Source organism: Camelina sativa, chromosome 13 (genome assembly GCF_000633955.1).
Source record: "Camelina sativa cultivar DH55 chromosome 13, Cs, whole genome shotgun sequence".
NCBI lineage: Eukaryota > Viridiplantae > Streptophyta > Magnoliopsida > Brassicales > Brassicaceae > Camelina > Camelina sativa.
In genome coordinates this window covers 4284500-4296833 of record NC_025697.1, presented here as the reverse complement: position 1 = coordinate 4296833, position 12334 = coordinate 4284500, and the positions used below count along the sequence as shown (strand labels likewise).

Genomic DNA, 12334 nt, shown 5'->3' with positions numbered 1-12334 from the left:
CAAACAATGTGACTACACAGCTTTCAGTCATCGTTTGTCTGAGACAAAGGTTCAAAGTTGCATCTAGAACTAGTGCTAATTATAGAGTCTACATTTATTCCAGATACACGAATGTAAAATCTTAGGAAAGGCTGGGGCCTGTATGTAATTAAAAGAAATTGGTAATTGAGTTGACTGTATGTGAATCTGACATAGTGAATTTGGACAATATGTACATATTTAATGTCTGAGAGACAGTAACAATAAAGAAGTCTAATGAACAAACCTGAATACGGTTGCGGTGAGCAAAGTTTGATACAGCATGATGCTGCGTCAAACCCTGCAGCTCTGTTTGCCTTTCCCTCTCAACCATTTTTAACATATCCACCCACACTTGCCTACCACATAACTTGCGTATACCTCTTCTAGCATTTTCATTTTGGATGCAGTTCGCATTAACAACTCTACCATCAAGTACTCTTTCGATCTGGTTAACAACTTCAATAGGTTGTTCTTCCCTGAGATCACCAAGAACAGGTCTCTTTTGCATCCTTGACCATTTAACCCACAAGGAGTCTCCATGGGACAGAATCTGCCATATCAACTTAAGACTGCTGACTGCGTTTACTTCATGTAATGAAGTTAAAGGAGTTCATAGAATAGAGTCGGCACGTAACTATCTCAATGATAGGAGCTTGACACATGGGACATTCCTCCAGCTTCCACTAGCTTCTTCACACACTTCTCGCAAGTGGTCATATGTCCCCATCTGTTGTTTTCGAACAAAACAATGAAAATGAAAGAGAATGATCAGATATCATCAATTGGGGAGCATGTCTACAACAAACGCTGGTACTGATTCATACATACCTAAACAATAAAAACTCGATATTGCTCTCACAGCATACACAGCAGATCCCTTTCCTTACATATTCCCAGTTTGTTTGACTCGTAGAAACCAATCGGATTCTTCGTTTCCCATAATCTCCTCCTCTGTTTGTTCCACTAGAGGAACCGTTAGATTAATGCTTTCAGCCAGATTCTCCTAGAAGTATGTTGGCCTAGCCTCTTTATCAGTCAGTCTCACGGTGGCAATTTCTTCAGAACTTTGCAGAGACTGTTCATGAGGTATCTCGTTAGTTTCGCATAAATGGCAGCCATGCCTGATCTCGTCTCCATGAATTGAAGAGGATGAACACCCAGTAGTAGCATCCACCCTTTGGTGGCCATCATTTCTTCTTAGAGAAAAATCATCAATCTTTCTACACGTGCAGTCCTTTCTTCAAAACTTGTTATTACAGCGTCTAGAATGAGTTATCTCTTCCAGTGAACTTTGGTTGTCAGCCTCTCTGCCATTTTGATCTGAGTCACCTTCTGCATCATTGATCTACACAATGTAGATCGTTTTGTTGACCTCTAAAATCAATCAGTTTCAGCGCATTTGATGAGCTCTCCGAGTGACTGCTGCTTGATTGACCAGAGACAGACCGGTAAGAACAACTAACTCCGCCTATATCTGTTAGACACGGCATTGGCATAGAGTTTAATTTACCTGGCATAGAGTTTCTGGCGGATCTCATTCAGTATTTTTATATCCATCTCTACAGGTGAAGAAACACTGAACACAAACTGGAAACGCACATACCAAACTGAAGTTTTCCTCTTCTTTCAACTTCATATGACTCTGACAAGCCTGAAATAACGTTTATGGCAAGATTTCTTTCAGCTTCTGCTACTAACGGGTCCCCAATTGTCCCACCATGCAGATTCGCAAAAGCCTATCAACATGTGCCAGATCCAGTGGTCTACCACCTAACACGTATTGATGAAGCTGTCATAACAGCCATGGAGCTGCAGCGTCAATTGAAACTATGAGAAAAATGATCGTATCTGCTTAGATATGAGAATATAACACTTTGCAAACACGACTGACCAAGTACAAAGCCATATATAGACGAACCTTTGCTTCTTTATTTTCTCAGATCCGGTAGAAGTACTTCTCCATCATTGAAACCTGGAAGTAAGAAGCGAAACGCTAGTTAAATATCATCCCCAGAGCTTAGCAGTTGAGACATTTTTTGCCATAAAAAAATAGTTACGTACATATGAATCTCTCCAGAGATCGGCACATTATCTACATACCAAAAATACACTCAAACTAGGAAAGCTGAATGTCATAAGATGCATATAATTATTCTCATGAACTCCAAATTAGAAAAGTAGAAGAAGTTGCATGCACAATATTGGCCAAGCAAGTTAAGAATTTCATAAGCCAAGAGTTTAATATTTACCAGGATCAGAAATGGCTCATCAAGGTTTGCTGTAGGTGGCTGGAACATGTCTTACTAGGGAATCAAGGCAGCCCTGTAGCACCGAAAAGAGCAAACACCAAACTCCCACACTTCATCACACCTCTCTTCTGTGACTACTGCCAACAGAAAAAGACAGAGGAGGTATTTTAAATACAAACGAAACCTAAAAAAAAATGAATGAGACAAACAAGTTATACTAATAAAGGGAGTGAGAACGCAATGTATACCTGAAGGTCGATCTCCCCTTGTATAAGAGAAGAATAGGTGGTAGCCCATATATCAAGGGACTTGGCAAGAACAAACTTAGTCTGTGCAAAGAGGGCCTTCTCCAGCATCAACACCAAAATAAGGCTCCTTCAACCACAGCAACAATTTAACCTATCATTCAAATGCAAAATAGTCACACAAAAAAAGATATCACCTAGGTTCTACAGTAAAGGAGTGTCCTAAAGTCGAACAAACAACTCATGAATTAATATTTTCAAGCAAACAAATTAGTTAGAAACTGTCAGCAAAACATGAGTAGGTATTGTAAACTTGTAATTAATTTGTATCACATAATGTCGTCCACTTAGAACAAACAAAGAGAGAACATATCCCATCCAGCCAGTGACTTAATGTCTTAATCCCAGGGAGAAGCCTAATCTTTCCAAAACTTTTTTATTGTGATATGAAACTCTACTGAAATCGCCGATCGAGCATAAGAAGCAAGCAACAATACGAACCCTAAAAGTAACCATTTTTTTCCAATATATAAATGTCACTCACTCACCTACCTGTCTCGGAAATTTTTACATGAACTTCAAAATGATCATAATAAACAAAACATAAAAACATCAATTTTACAGACAGAACAGAACAATACGACTCAGAATCGTCAAACAAATAAGAATCGAACAATTAACAAAGACAGAGAAAGTCTCATCAGAGTCTTCACACTGAATTCAAATTCAAAAATTCAGAAAAGAAATTACACAAAAATAAGATTCCGACTAGACATAAAAAAAAAAAATCTATAAAAATTCGGCAACATAATTCATCAGACAGGACCTAATGATCTTCTTCTATGCCAATTGCCAAACCATTTTTCAAAGTGCGAAGAAACGATTCGCTCTAATTCTCAATCCAACACATTACCTTAAAATTGAAATAGTGATCCCTCGTTCCACGCACCCTCATGAGAAACACCTGACGAAGAAGCCGGTTCCATACAAGTTTTTAACTAATTTTTCTTATAAATGGGCCAATATGTTGTATAGTTAAGCCCATATTTCATATTCTAAGCGTTGGGCCTTAAACCCTCGATATCAGCCGGAGGCTTCGAGTCTCATGTGGCTGAGTCGAGTGTTCGAAAACAGTTCATCATCAAGTTTGAAGAACTCAAAAATGGCCATCTCTGTCATGGCCAATGCTCACCTGAATCATACATATGCATCTGCTTCTCATGAAAAAGGTTTCTTTTTTTATTCAAATTTGGTTTCGCTTTTTGTTAAAATTCGAACTCAGTGTTGAAGATTCATTGGTTCGCTCCAATCCTAGAAATGCTCAGTACGTTGCCTCTAAATTGACAGACCTAAGCTCAGTAAAATTCGTTTCTTGGTAGCTTTCTCTGAAGCCAGTAGTCTTTTTATTCACATTCACAGGGATGTTAGAGCTCAGGTTGAGGATGAGGAGTTGGCTATGATGAAGCTTATTGGGTCTGATGATTGGGTATTTATTAATAATCTCTTTAGAATCTACTATTTTAGTCATTGTGGTTGATCATTCTAGATTGGGTCTTATTGTGATATTTTAGGTTGTGGTGCTTGATGAGAGAGGCCGTGACATAGATTCAGAGCAGATGGCTGAGTTACTTGGGGATGCAGGAAATAGTGTAAGTTTATACTTTTCTCTCTGTTCTTACATCAGCTACAATCGTCTTGGAAACTAATCAAGCAGGAGAGAATGTTCCACTAAGTGATGTTGGTTTTCTCTTCTACTGTGGCTATCTCTGTTTTTAGGGAGCTTCGAGGATATCGTTTTGTATAGGTGGAGCTTATGGACATGGAAGAGAAGTGAGGAAGCGAGCTAATGTGATCATTAGACTGTCCTCCATGGTCCTAAATCATCAGATAGCTCTTGTGGTATTGATGGAACAGCTTTACAGGTGAGAACATTGATGCTTCCGTCCCTGCATTCCCGTTACACTTTCATATGCTGTAATGGGTTTTGTTTTCAGGGCATGGACTATTCTCAAGGGACAAAATTACCATCATTGATGATGCATGAATCTGTTTTTTGGGTTCTTCTGTTGCTTTCTCCTGTATAAAGATACTACATTACCGAATAGCTTCTTCGCTGGTAGTTGTATCAGAGATTGTTTACTGAACGTCGAACTTTTGCAACCCAAATTTGCTTTGCTTCTGATTGAGTTCAGATTCGGCTCATTGAGTGGTACTTTTATTCTTGTCTGTTGTATCACTAGTTTTTTGGTCATATAGATTAAAAATGAATGTAGAAGCAACAGTGATTGTTCAACATATGATTCTTATCCATACATCTCTAACTAGTGGAAGGTGAGACGATCCCCTTAATGGTCTATAATATTCTGCTTCTTGCAGGTTTAGCGCCAAGAAAGAACCAAACAGCCCAAACACAAAGAAAGTAAGATCTTGATTCCATTATTTAGGTAACCATTCACTCTCCTTATTATCAATGTTTATATGTAAAAAGCATCCTCAAAATCAACTCTCTTGGCAACACAGGACACTAGAGCTGAGACAAGATAGGAACCATTTCAGGCCAAGGCTTAGGCAACGCTACAAGCGGCTCAGCCCTAGCCATTGCCACACTGAAGGCAGGCCTCATGTCTATATCTTCATTTTCTACCTTCTCCCACTCAAAACACTGAACCAATGCTCCAACAACAAGCGACACCAACCTCATCGCAAGCCCAGCTGCAGGACACGCCCGCCTCCCAACTCCAAATGGCAAAAACCGAAAACCATCTCTATCGCCAACAAAACCTTCAAATCTCTCCGGCTTGAAAACATCTGCTTCTTCCCAAAGCTCACTGTCCCTATGAACAGCCCAAGCATTCACCAACAACACTGTATTTTCAGGGATCTCGTAGTTGCTTAACTTGAATTTCTTAGATGAGCAGTGAGGAGGCAAGAGTGGAGCAGCAGGGTATAGCCTAAGCGTCTCATAGATGACACATCGAAGATAAGGTAAGCTCGAGAGATCTGAGTCTTGTATAAGCCCTTTGTGTTTAACATTAGATTTGATTTCTTCTCTGACTTTCTCAAGCTGATCTGGATGGTTCAGTAAAAGAGACATTGCCCATTCCATTGTCACCGGTGAAGTATCTGATCCGGCATTGAACATTAGCACTGCAATTCCTTTGATAACATCATCAGAGTAGAATTCAGGTTCTGATTCTTGGAGCTTCAGTAATTTCTCCACAACCGAACCACTGGAATCAAATTTCTTCATTCGAATATCATCAACGAGTCGCTGGAGGTACTCATCTCTCATCCTCTGCATCTCAATCACTCTCTTCTCAAGACCTTTGTACCCAAACCACCTCAACACTGGGAAATAATCACAGACACTCATTGACAATAGGGTCGAGAAAAACCTCGATTTGAAATCCTCTAAGAACCTCCTTTCTGATTCTGGATCACTATCTTCGACCCCACGTTTCCCAGATACTAATCTAAGCATAACATGAGCAGTTAGAAGATTGAACTGATACTTGAGATCCACTCTCCTAGACTCACCAGATAATCTGAAGAGACGGGAACATAGATTCGACACTTCTTCGTATCGGATGAAAGAGTTCTTCTGTAAGCTGGCGGAGGAGAAGACCTCGACAGTGGAGAGACGTCGGAGAGTTCGCCAGAGATCGCCATAAGGAGCAAATCCGAAGTTTTTGTAGCCATAGCTGAAGTGATCGGATGTGATGGTCCTGGGACGGTTAGCGAGGGTTATGTCGTGATTGGTGAAGCATTCTTCGATGGGTTGTGGGGAAGAGAGGGATAAAACGGCACGGCATCCGAATCTGAGGAACAGAACCGGGCCGTAGTTTGAAGAGAGGTGACGCAGAGCTTGTGGTAAAGGATACTTCTTGATAAGGTGAAGATGACCGATGATCGGAAGAGGCGTAGGGCTTGGAGGTAATTTAGGGTTTTGACTCCACCACAGTAACTTGGTGATGAAGAAGACCAAAGTAGCTGTGACTGAGGATCAAGAAGATGAACCAGAGGTTTTCCATATTCCGTTTTTGGTAAATCTCGTATGAAAAAAGAAAAAAAACACATTGCGTTGACCAAACCTTTGTGATCTCAACTCTCAAGACTCTCCTCCAGTCTCTCTCATCAACATCAAAACACTGTCGTTTGATTTCAATCTTTTTGTGTCAGCAATTTCTTGTACTAAAAGTAAAAAGGATCAGTTAAACAAGATGGGGAAACATTGTTTACACAAGGTTAAAAAGATTATGATTTGCATTTTCTTTGTCTTTCATAATTTTATGAATTTTGAAATAAATAATAGAAAAGAAAATTAATTTTAAAATAATTACGAAAGGTAATCTGCTAAAATTGTCTCTCTAATTATTATAGCAAGCTTGTAATTCCATTATACAGAAAAAATTTCAACAAATATACACAAATTGTCAAGGTTTAGCATAACTCATGTAGATTTGTAGCATAACTCACGTAAACGGTCTCCAGTTGGAAACGTCTTGTGTTGCTGATTAAAAACTGGAGTGTGGAATTTCAGAAATAAGTTTCAACTGTCTTTAGTTTTAGCGTCTCTACTTGCTCTGACAACTGTGGTTATGTATATTGTTGTCTGCCAACTCCATGAAATAAGTTTCTACTATTTCTCAAGTAGTAATACTTATTTGTATAATGGTATCAAATAAACTAAAGTTGTGTCACAAATCCACAAAGCGACCTATACCGCTATACGTACACATGTACTCTTTCCTATGAAAAAAATAATAGTAATAATAATAATACCATTTGCATGCGTACGTATAACTATTCTCTAACAAATAATGCGAACAATTATCATTTTGAAAAAAAAACAAAACTTTTCAGTAAATACTAAAAAGAAATTTTTTGATTGGGAAATTAATTAAAAGCATTAAAGAAAAATTTTACCGAGGGTGGGAGTGGGACTAATAGCAGCAGAATTTTTTATCTATCTACATAAGACCAATGGCGGCAACGGTGATGGGACATCTTCTACAATCCCGAACGCGAAGAATGAAGAGATCACGTCACGTGGAGGTGCAGTGACACGACGACTGCGACGATGTAAAAGCCATTTCGATTCTTGAGATATGGTATCGTCAAGATATGTGAAAAGTAATAAAACTGCACTATAAGTCAACAATAACCTCAGCTTAACCACCGTTAATTAGTAGGAAGATTTCCGTTTTAGGAGGATCTTGTCAAAGGTTTGTGTGACTTATATAGTTATATAGTTCAAAGTTCAAACAAATAAATATCCTTTAGCTGAAACCGGAAGCCTGATTTTTATTTTTCTTCTGATAAGTTATCTCTATCTCCCAATTTGATCACTTCATGATTTGTTCCGGTAGTAATTTTCATATACGACATTGGCATCATAGGTTATTTTCTGTGGTCTTAGAGATTGTAATGTTTATATGGAGTAGGAACATTCTCTAATGTTTCAAATTTTAATATATATAGTTTTTATTATTTTATTTTGCTTCTCTTTTGCTTTTGTTTTACTTATGTTTTGCTTAAACTAATACCAAACATTTCCCAATTAAATTTTGAACCGGAAATGTATTTGTCACTCGTTGGATTTGTTTATTATACATACTACGTTTTCACCCACGGGACTAAATTATAAATTAATATATTTTAAATAATCATTTTTAATTTATTTAGTTTTCAAATTCCCAATTAATTAAATTTTATCTAATTAATTCATAATTTTGTTTAGAATGTTTTTTCTTCTTCTTACGTTTTATACAGTTTATAACCTAATTACATTAAATTTGTTTTTAAAACACTTAGTTTTATTTTCTATAATTAAACAGAGGTATATATGCCTATATGGTATGCTAAGTTTATTTTCCAAACTATGACTACAAATCTATAGTATATGAAATAAGCTAATAGTTTTAGTGTTGGTTCTATAGTCCAAACCCGCCATGCTAGGCGGATCACGCAACATGTTCAAAAAAATTTAATCCACAAAACTCATCATACAAAACCCGTGAAAATAAAATATAGTATATAAGGCTAAATTTTACTTTTTATCTAATCAGTTTTTCAAATTTTTAAAGAACAATACCTCTTCACTCACTTCCTTATAAAATAAAGAAATAAAATCTGTATACATTTATAATTATGTTTGTTACCTTTTTGAAACACTTAAGTTTCTATATAAAAAAACAAATATAAATAGAGTTAATTGTGCTTATTAAATTAATTATATAATGTCAATGGTATATTTGTAATTAAGTACTAACTTCAGAATTTATTTTATAAATGTCTCCAAAAATGTATATATAGATACTTATTTTTACTAGATTTGTTTCCATCTATCTCACTCTTTTTTTTTTTTGGTCCAAATAATCGAATGTCAATGCTCCAGAGGTTTTGATAAAACACTAGTGTAGAGAAAAAAAATATCTTAATGGTTGTTTACCTTGGTTCTCTTGCAACGGTAGCAGGAGATTCTGCTTTGATGTATGGAGTCGTGCTACATCTAGAACCGCTAGCTAGCTTGCTACAGGAGGATCTTCTCTAATGCGAAATGCAAAAAATACACATAGCAGATGCATGTGGAAAGCACACAATAGTACTCATGTAAACGGTCTCCAGTTGAAAACGTCTTGTGTTGCTGATTAAAAACTGGAGTGTAGAACTTCAGAAATAAGTTTCAACTGTCTTTATGTTTAGCGTCTCTACTTGCTCTGACAACTGTGGTATATGGTTGTCTGCCAACTCCTTTAAATAAATTTCTACTATTTCTCAAGTAGTAATTAATACTTTTTTTTTTTTTTTGACAATCTAGTAATTAATACTTGTATGTATAATGTATCAAATAAACTAGAGTTTTGCCAAGTCACTTTTAATTTCCAGATTTTATCGAAATGGGTGACTAAAACCAAAAAAAAAACTTTATATTAAAGTTTACATGTACGTAAACAAATCAGCAATGTATTTATATAGATATATGAACATAGATTACTTAGTTATAGCAATTCGTCTTTCTTAACTAATTTTGACATGCATTTTTGGTCATTAATAAACGACGCACTTAAAATAAAATCCTGTGATTTTTCTCCAAATTTCTTTATGTACTTAAAGTATATGTGTACATATATAAAGTAATTTTCGTCTTAGAAATATCGGTTACGTTACCCGAAACAATTTAGTATCCACAAACAACTATATCATTTTGTTTGTAAAATTTATAAATATCATTATTTGTATTCAACATCAACAGATATAATTAAGGAGAGAAGTTATCATCACAACCTCCATTGCAATCCACTTTACCCTTCTCCTTATTGCTCAACAAAAATACGAAGTCGAGGTTATAAAGAACAGGAATGATCAACGCAGAGCTCAAGAACACAAGCACAGGCCCAAAGATCCATAGCATCAAAGGCAAGCCCATGTAGAAGAGCCTATTACCCACCGTGTTGAGCAAGAAAGCTTTCTCGAGTAGCTCAGAGACATATTCGGGTGTCACGAAGCTTCCGATTCCGCTGAAATCATCGGAGAAGGGTTCTTGAGGAGAGTTAATGAGGATGTTGACTTGGTTAATGAAGCGAATAGAGAGAGAATGAGAGAAGAAGGCGAATAGGAAGATTGTGAGGATGGTTACGTATTTGAGTGCAACTGTAAAGTCACCATGAGCGCCATATACGGCGTCGTTTAATGGCTTCTTGATGCTATAAGTACTGCTTAAAACGGCAGCGAGGCCTGCGCAGAGGAGGATGCAAGTAGTTGCCATTAGCGTCGCTCCCATTATCGTGTTTCGTAACGTTTGTACCGCTAAGATGTTCTTTTTCTCGTTGTCCTGACCAAAGACACATTGATATACCGTTAAATTCATATACCGACCCCTAATCTATTTTTTTTGTATATGCAGTTTTCCATTGAAATTTTGCGGTTACTGAAAACTATGGTATTCTTCAATGAAGTTTACTTTCGACCTCAACCAATATGATGATTACTACTAATTACAATAACTTTAAAAAAAAAAAAATTGAGAGATTAATTGGGATATATCGTTTTCGAGTGATATATACCTTCATGATGGCGGCTACCCAAGATCGACGTGCACGCGAATTAGTCCCTACAATTGTGCAGAATGGATCGGTTCGAACCTTATACCACAAGTAGATGTGGTAACAAAACATCATAAGTAGAGCACATGGCACAAGAACAGCATCTAAGTACCATTTCTGCCACTCCATTTGATCTCACTATTTCTTCTTCTTTTTTTTCTTTTTTTTTTGTGTGCAAACAATCTCACTATTTCTATGAATATAATATAATCTTCTCTCTTTCTTTCTTGCTCTTGTTGTCTTCAAAACTCTTAGAATGTTTTGATTTGTTTTTTCTGCCCCCTTGTCTCCATATATTTATAGTGAAACTCCTCTCTAGTCAAAATATTTGTTCCGCAATTTGCCCCTTAGAATTACAAGGGGCACCATTTCTTTTTGGTTTTTCATTTTCATATAACTTCAGTGTTGATGCTTATGGTCTCTTTATGACTTATTAGTGTTCACTTCTGTACCCCACTTTGTGAGATGATTTGGAATCTACGTTTAGGCCGCATATTTATTTTGTTACTAAACATTTGGCCTTCCTTAAATTAAGGTTAATTACCACACTTGTCCCCCTTTTAGACCTCTTTTTTTAATTTTGTCTCTCATTGCCTGTATATTCGCACATGTGATATATAAATGTCCGTATATATAAAGGAGACAAGACTTTTAGATTAGATGGTTTTGGAACATGTCACAAAGATGATAACAGAATAGATTTGTTGTAGACGACGCCATGTACACAGTACACATGTTAGTATGTTACACTATGACCTAACTTATCTCCACGTCATTACAGTCTTCTACATTTCTAGTGCATGTCATTTAATTTTAGCATAAACTAGAACTATCCCAAATAGAAAATGTACATCGCTGTATTAAAAATCAATTTCCGTATTGGTCACTACATATATTAAAGTAAACGATTTATCTCATTTTTTAATTCTTTCCCAACGCGGTACTCAAATATTTGGTAATCTCTTCGTAGGGAGGATCTCGAGCGATTGTGGAACAGGTGCACTTATATCTTTTTATAAATTAACGACTAAAAATGAATAATTGAAAGAATATAAAGTAACTTGTAAAGTTTCTTGAACATGAGTCAGACCCAATTGGCTAATGGTTGGTTCATTTCTTGTAAAGAAAATACATGCTTAGTGAATTTAAAACCCTTTATCCTTCTGTTTCTTTGTTGATCATCTACGACTACTTTATACCTTTTTGTTCACACTATTTTTATTAAATTAATGTGTAGATAATATAAATATATATGTACGTATATTGACTCTACAAATTGAGATGAAAGTAACATGCAAATTCTGTATAAAATATGTGCATGCTCATACCAAACACATATTAATACTTATAAATATGTTTTACAGTAACAAATCATTACACATGTACGCACGAATAATAGTTGAGAGATATGGACAAACCACTTGAGTTTCAGGTTTAGCCTTTACAGGTTTTAAAACCAAGCAGCCGTCATTAATTACTTACTTAAACCCTGAACAAATATCTAGGGAATATTCCAATAAATCTTGAGGATTCTACTTGATAAAATTAAAGTATAATTTACTATCAGATAAATTAATTAGGCATCAATGAGATGAGAATATAATGGGCTTGGGGAAACAAATTATAAGATTATAATAGAATCTAAGCATCTTGTAATTTCCATGTGAACAAATGACCTAACTGTATTTCTAAAGGGGTGATAGATTTGTATTTC

General features: G+C 36.2%; 2 protein-coding genes, 1 long non-coding RNA gene and 1 pseudogene across 8 annotated transcripts; 1 reads left to right on the top strand and 3 right to left on the bottom strand.

The window, feature by feature from the left end:
- Positions 271–3495, bottom strand: LOC104735074. 6 transcript variants are annotated; one of them, XR_002034759.1, is made up of 8 exons: positions 3429–3495; positions 2519–2669; positions 2271–2407; positions 2083–2146; positions 1940–1993; positions 1625–1830; positions 850–1495; positions 271–748 (listed from the first exon to the last, which is right to left on the bottom strand). It is a non-coding gene; the product is annotated as an uncharacterized LOC104735074 (long non-coding RNA). The 6 variants fall into 6 exon arrangements; XR_002034760.1 differs by having other exon boundaries at positions 2083–2113; XR_759417.2 differs by lacking the exon at positions 2083–2146 and having other exon boundaries at positions 850–1443; positions 1532–1830.
- LOC104735073 (putative RNA methyltransferase At5g10620) lies at positions 3678–5297 on the top strand. The gene is made up of 8 exons (XM_019234463.1): positions 3678–3744; positions 3779–3839; positions 3935–4001; positions 4087–4164; positions 4292–4437; positions 4510–4724; positions 4892–4934; positions 5036–5297. The coding sequence occupies exons 1-6, from the start codon at positions 3678–3680 to the stop codon at positions 4547–4549; spliced, it is 459 nt and encodes a 152-aa protein (XP_019090008.1). The 3' UTR covers positions 4550–4724; positions 4892–4934; positions 5036–5297.
- LOC104737923 lies at positions 4929–6689 on the bottom strand (annotated as a pseudogene).
- On the bottom strand, positions 9636–10907 carry LOC104735072. The gene is made up of 2 exons (XM_010454791.1): positions 10582–10907; positions 9636–10349 (listed from the first exon to the last, which is right to left on the bottom strand). The coding sequence occupies exons 1-2, from the start codon at positions 10747–10749 to the stop codon at positions 9777–9779; spliced, it is 741 nt and encodes a 246-aa protein (XP_010453093.1). The 5' UTR covers positions 10750–10907; the 3' UTR covers positions 9636–9776.

What these genes read in the sequence shown, in the direction of transcription:
- LOC104735073 (XM_019234463.1), top strand. Translation starts at nt 3,678, where the DNA reads ATGGCCATCTCTGTCATGGCCAATGCTCACCTGAATCATACATATGCA. An exon ending in TCCAATCCTAGAAATGCTCA is followed by an intron (nt 3,840 to 3,934) that starts GTACGTTGCCTC and finishes TCACATTCACAG; the next exon opens with GGATGTTAGAGCTCAGGTTG. An exon ending in TTGATGGAACAGCTTTACAG is followed by an intron (nt 4,438 to 4,509) that starts GTGAGAACATTG and finishes TTTTGTTTTCAG; the next exon opens with GGCATGGACTATTCTCAAGG.
- LOC104735072 (XM_010454791.1), bottom strand. Translation starts at nt 10,749, where the DNA reads ATGGAGTGGCAGAAATGGTACTTAGATGCTGTTCTTGTGCCATGTGCT. An exon ending in GGGTAGCCGCCATCATGAAG is followed by an intron (nt 10,350 to 10,581) that starts GTATATATCACT and finishes GTCTTTGGTCAG; the next exon opens with GACAACGAGAAAAAGAACAT.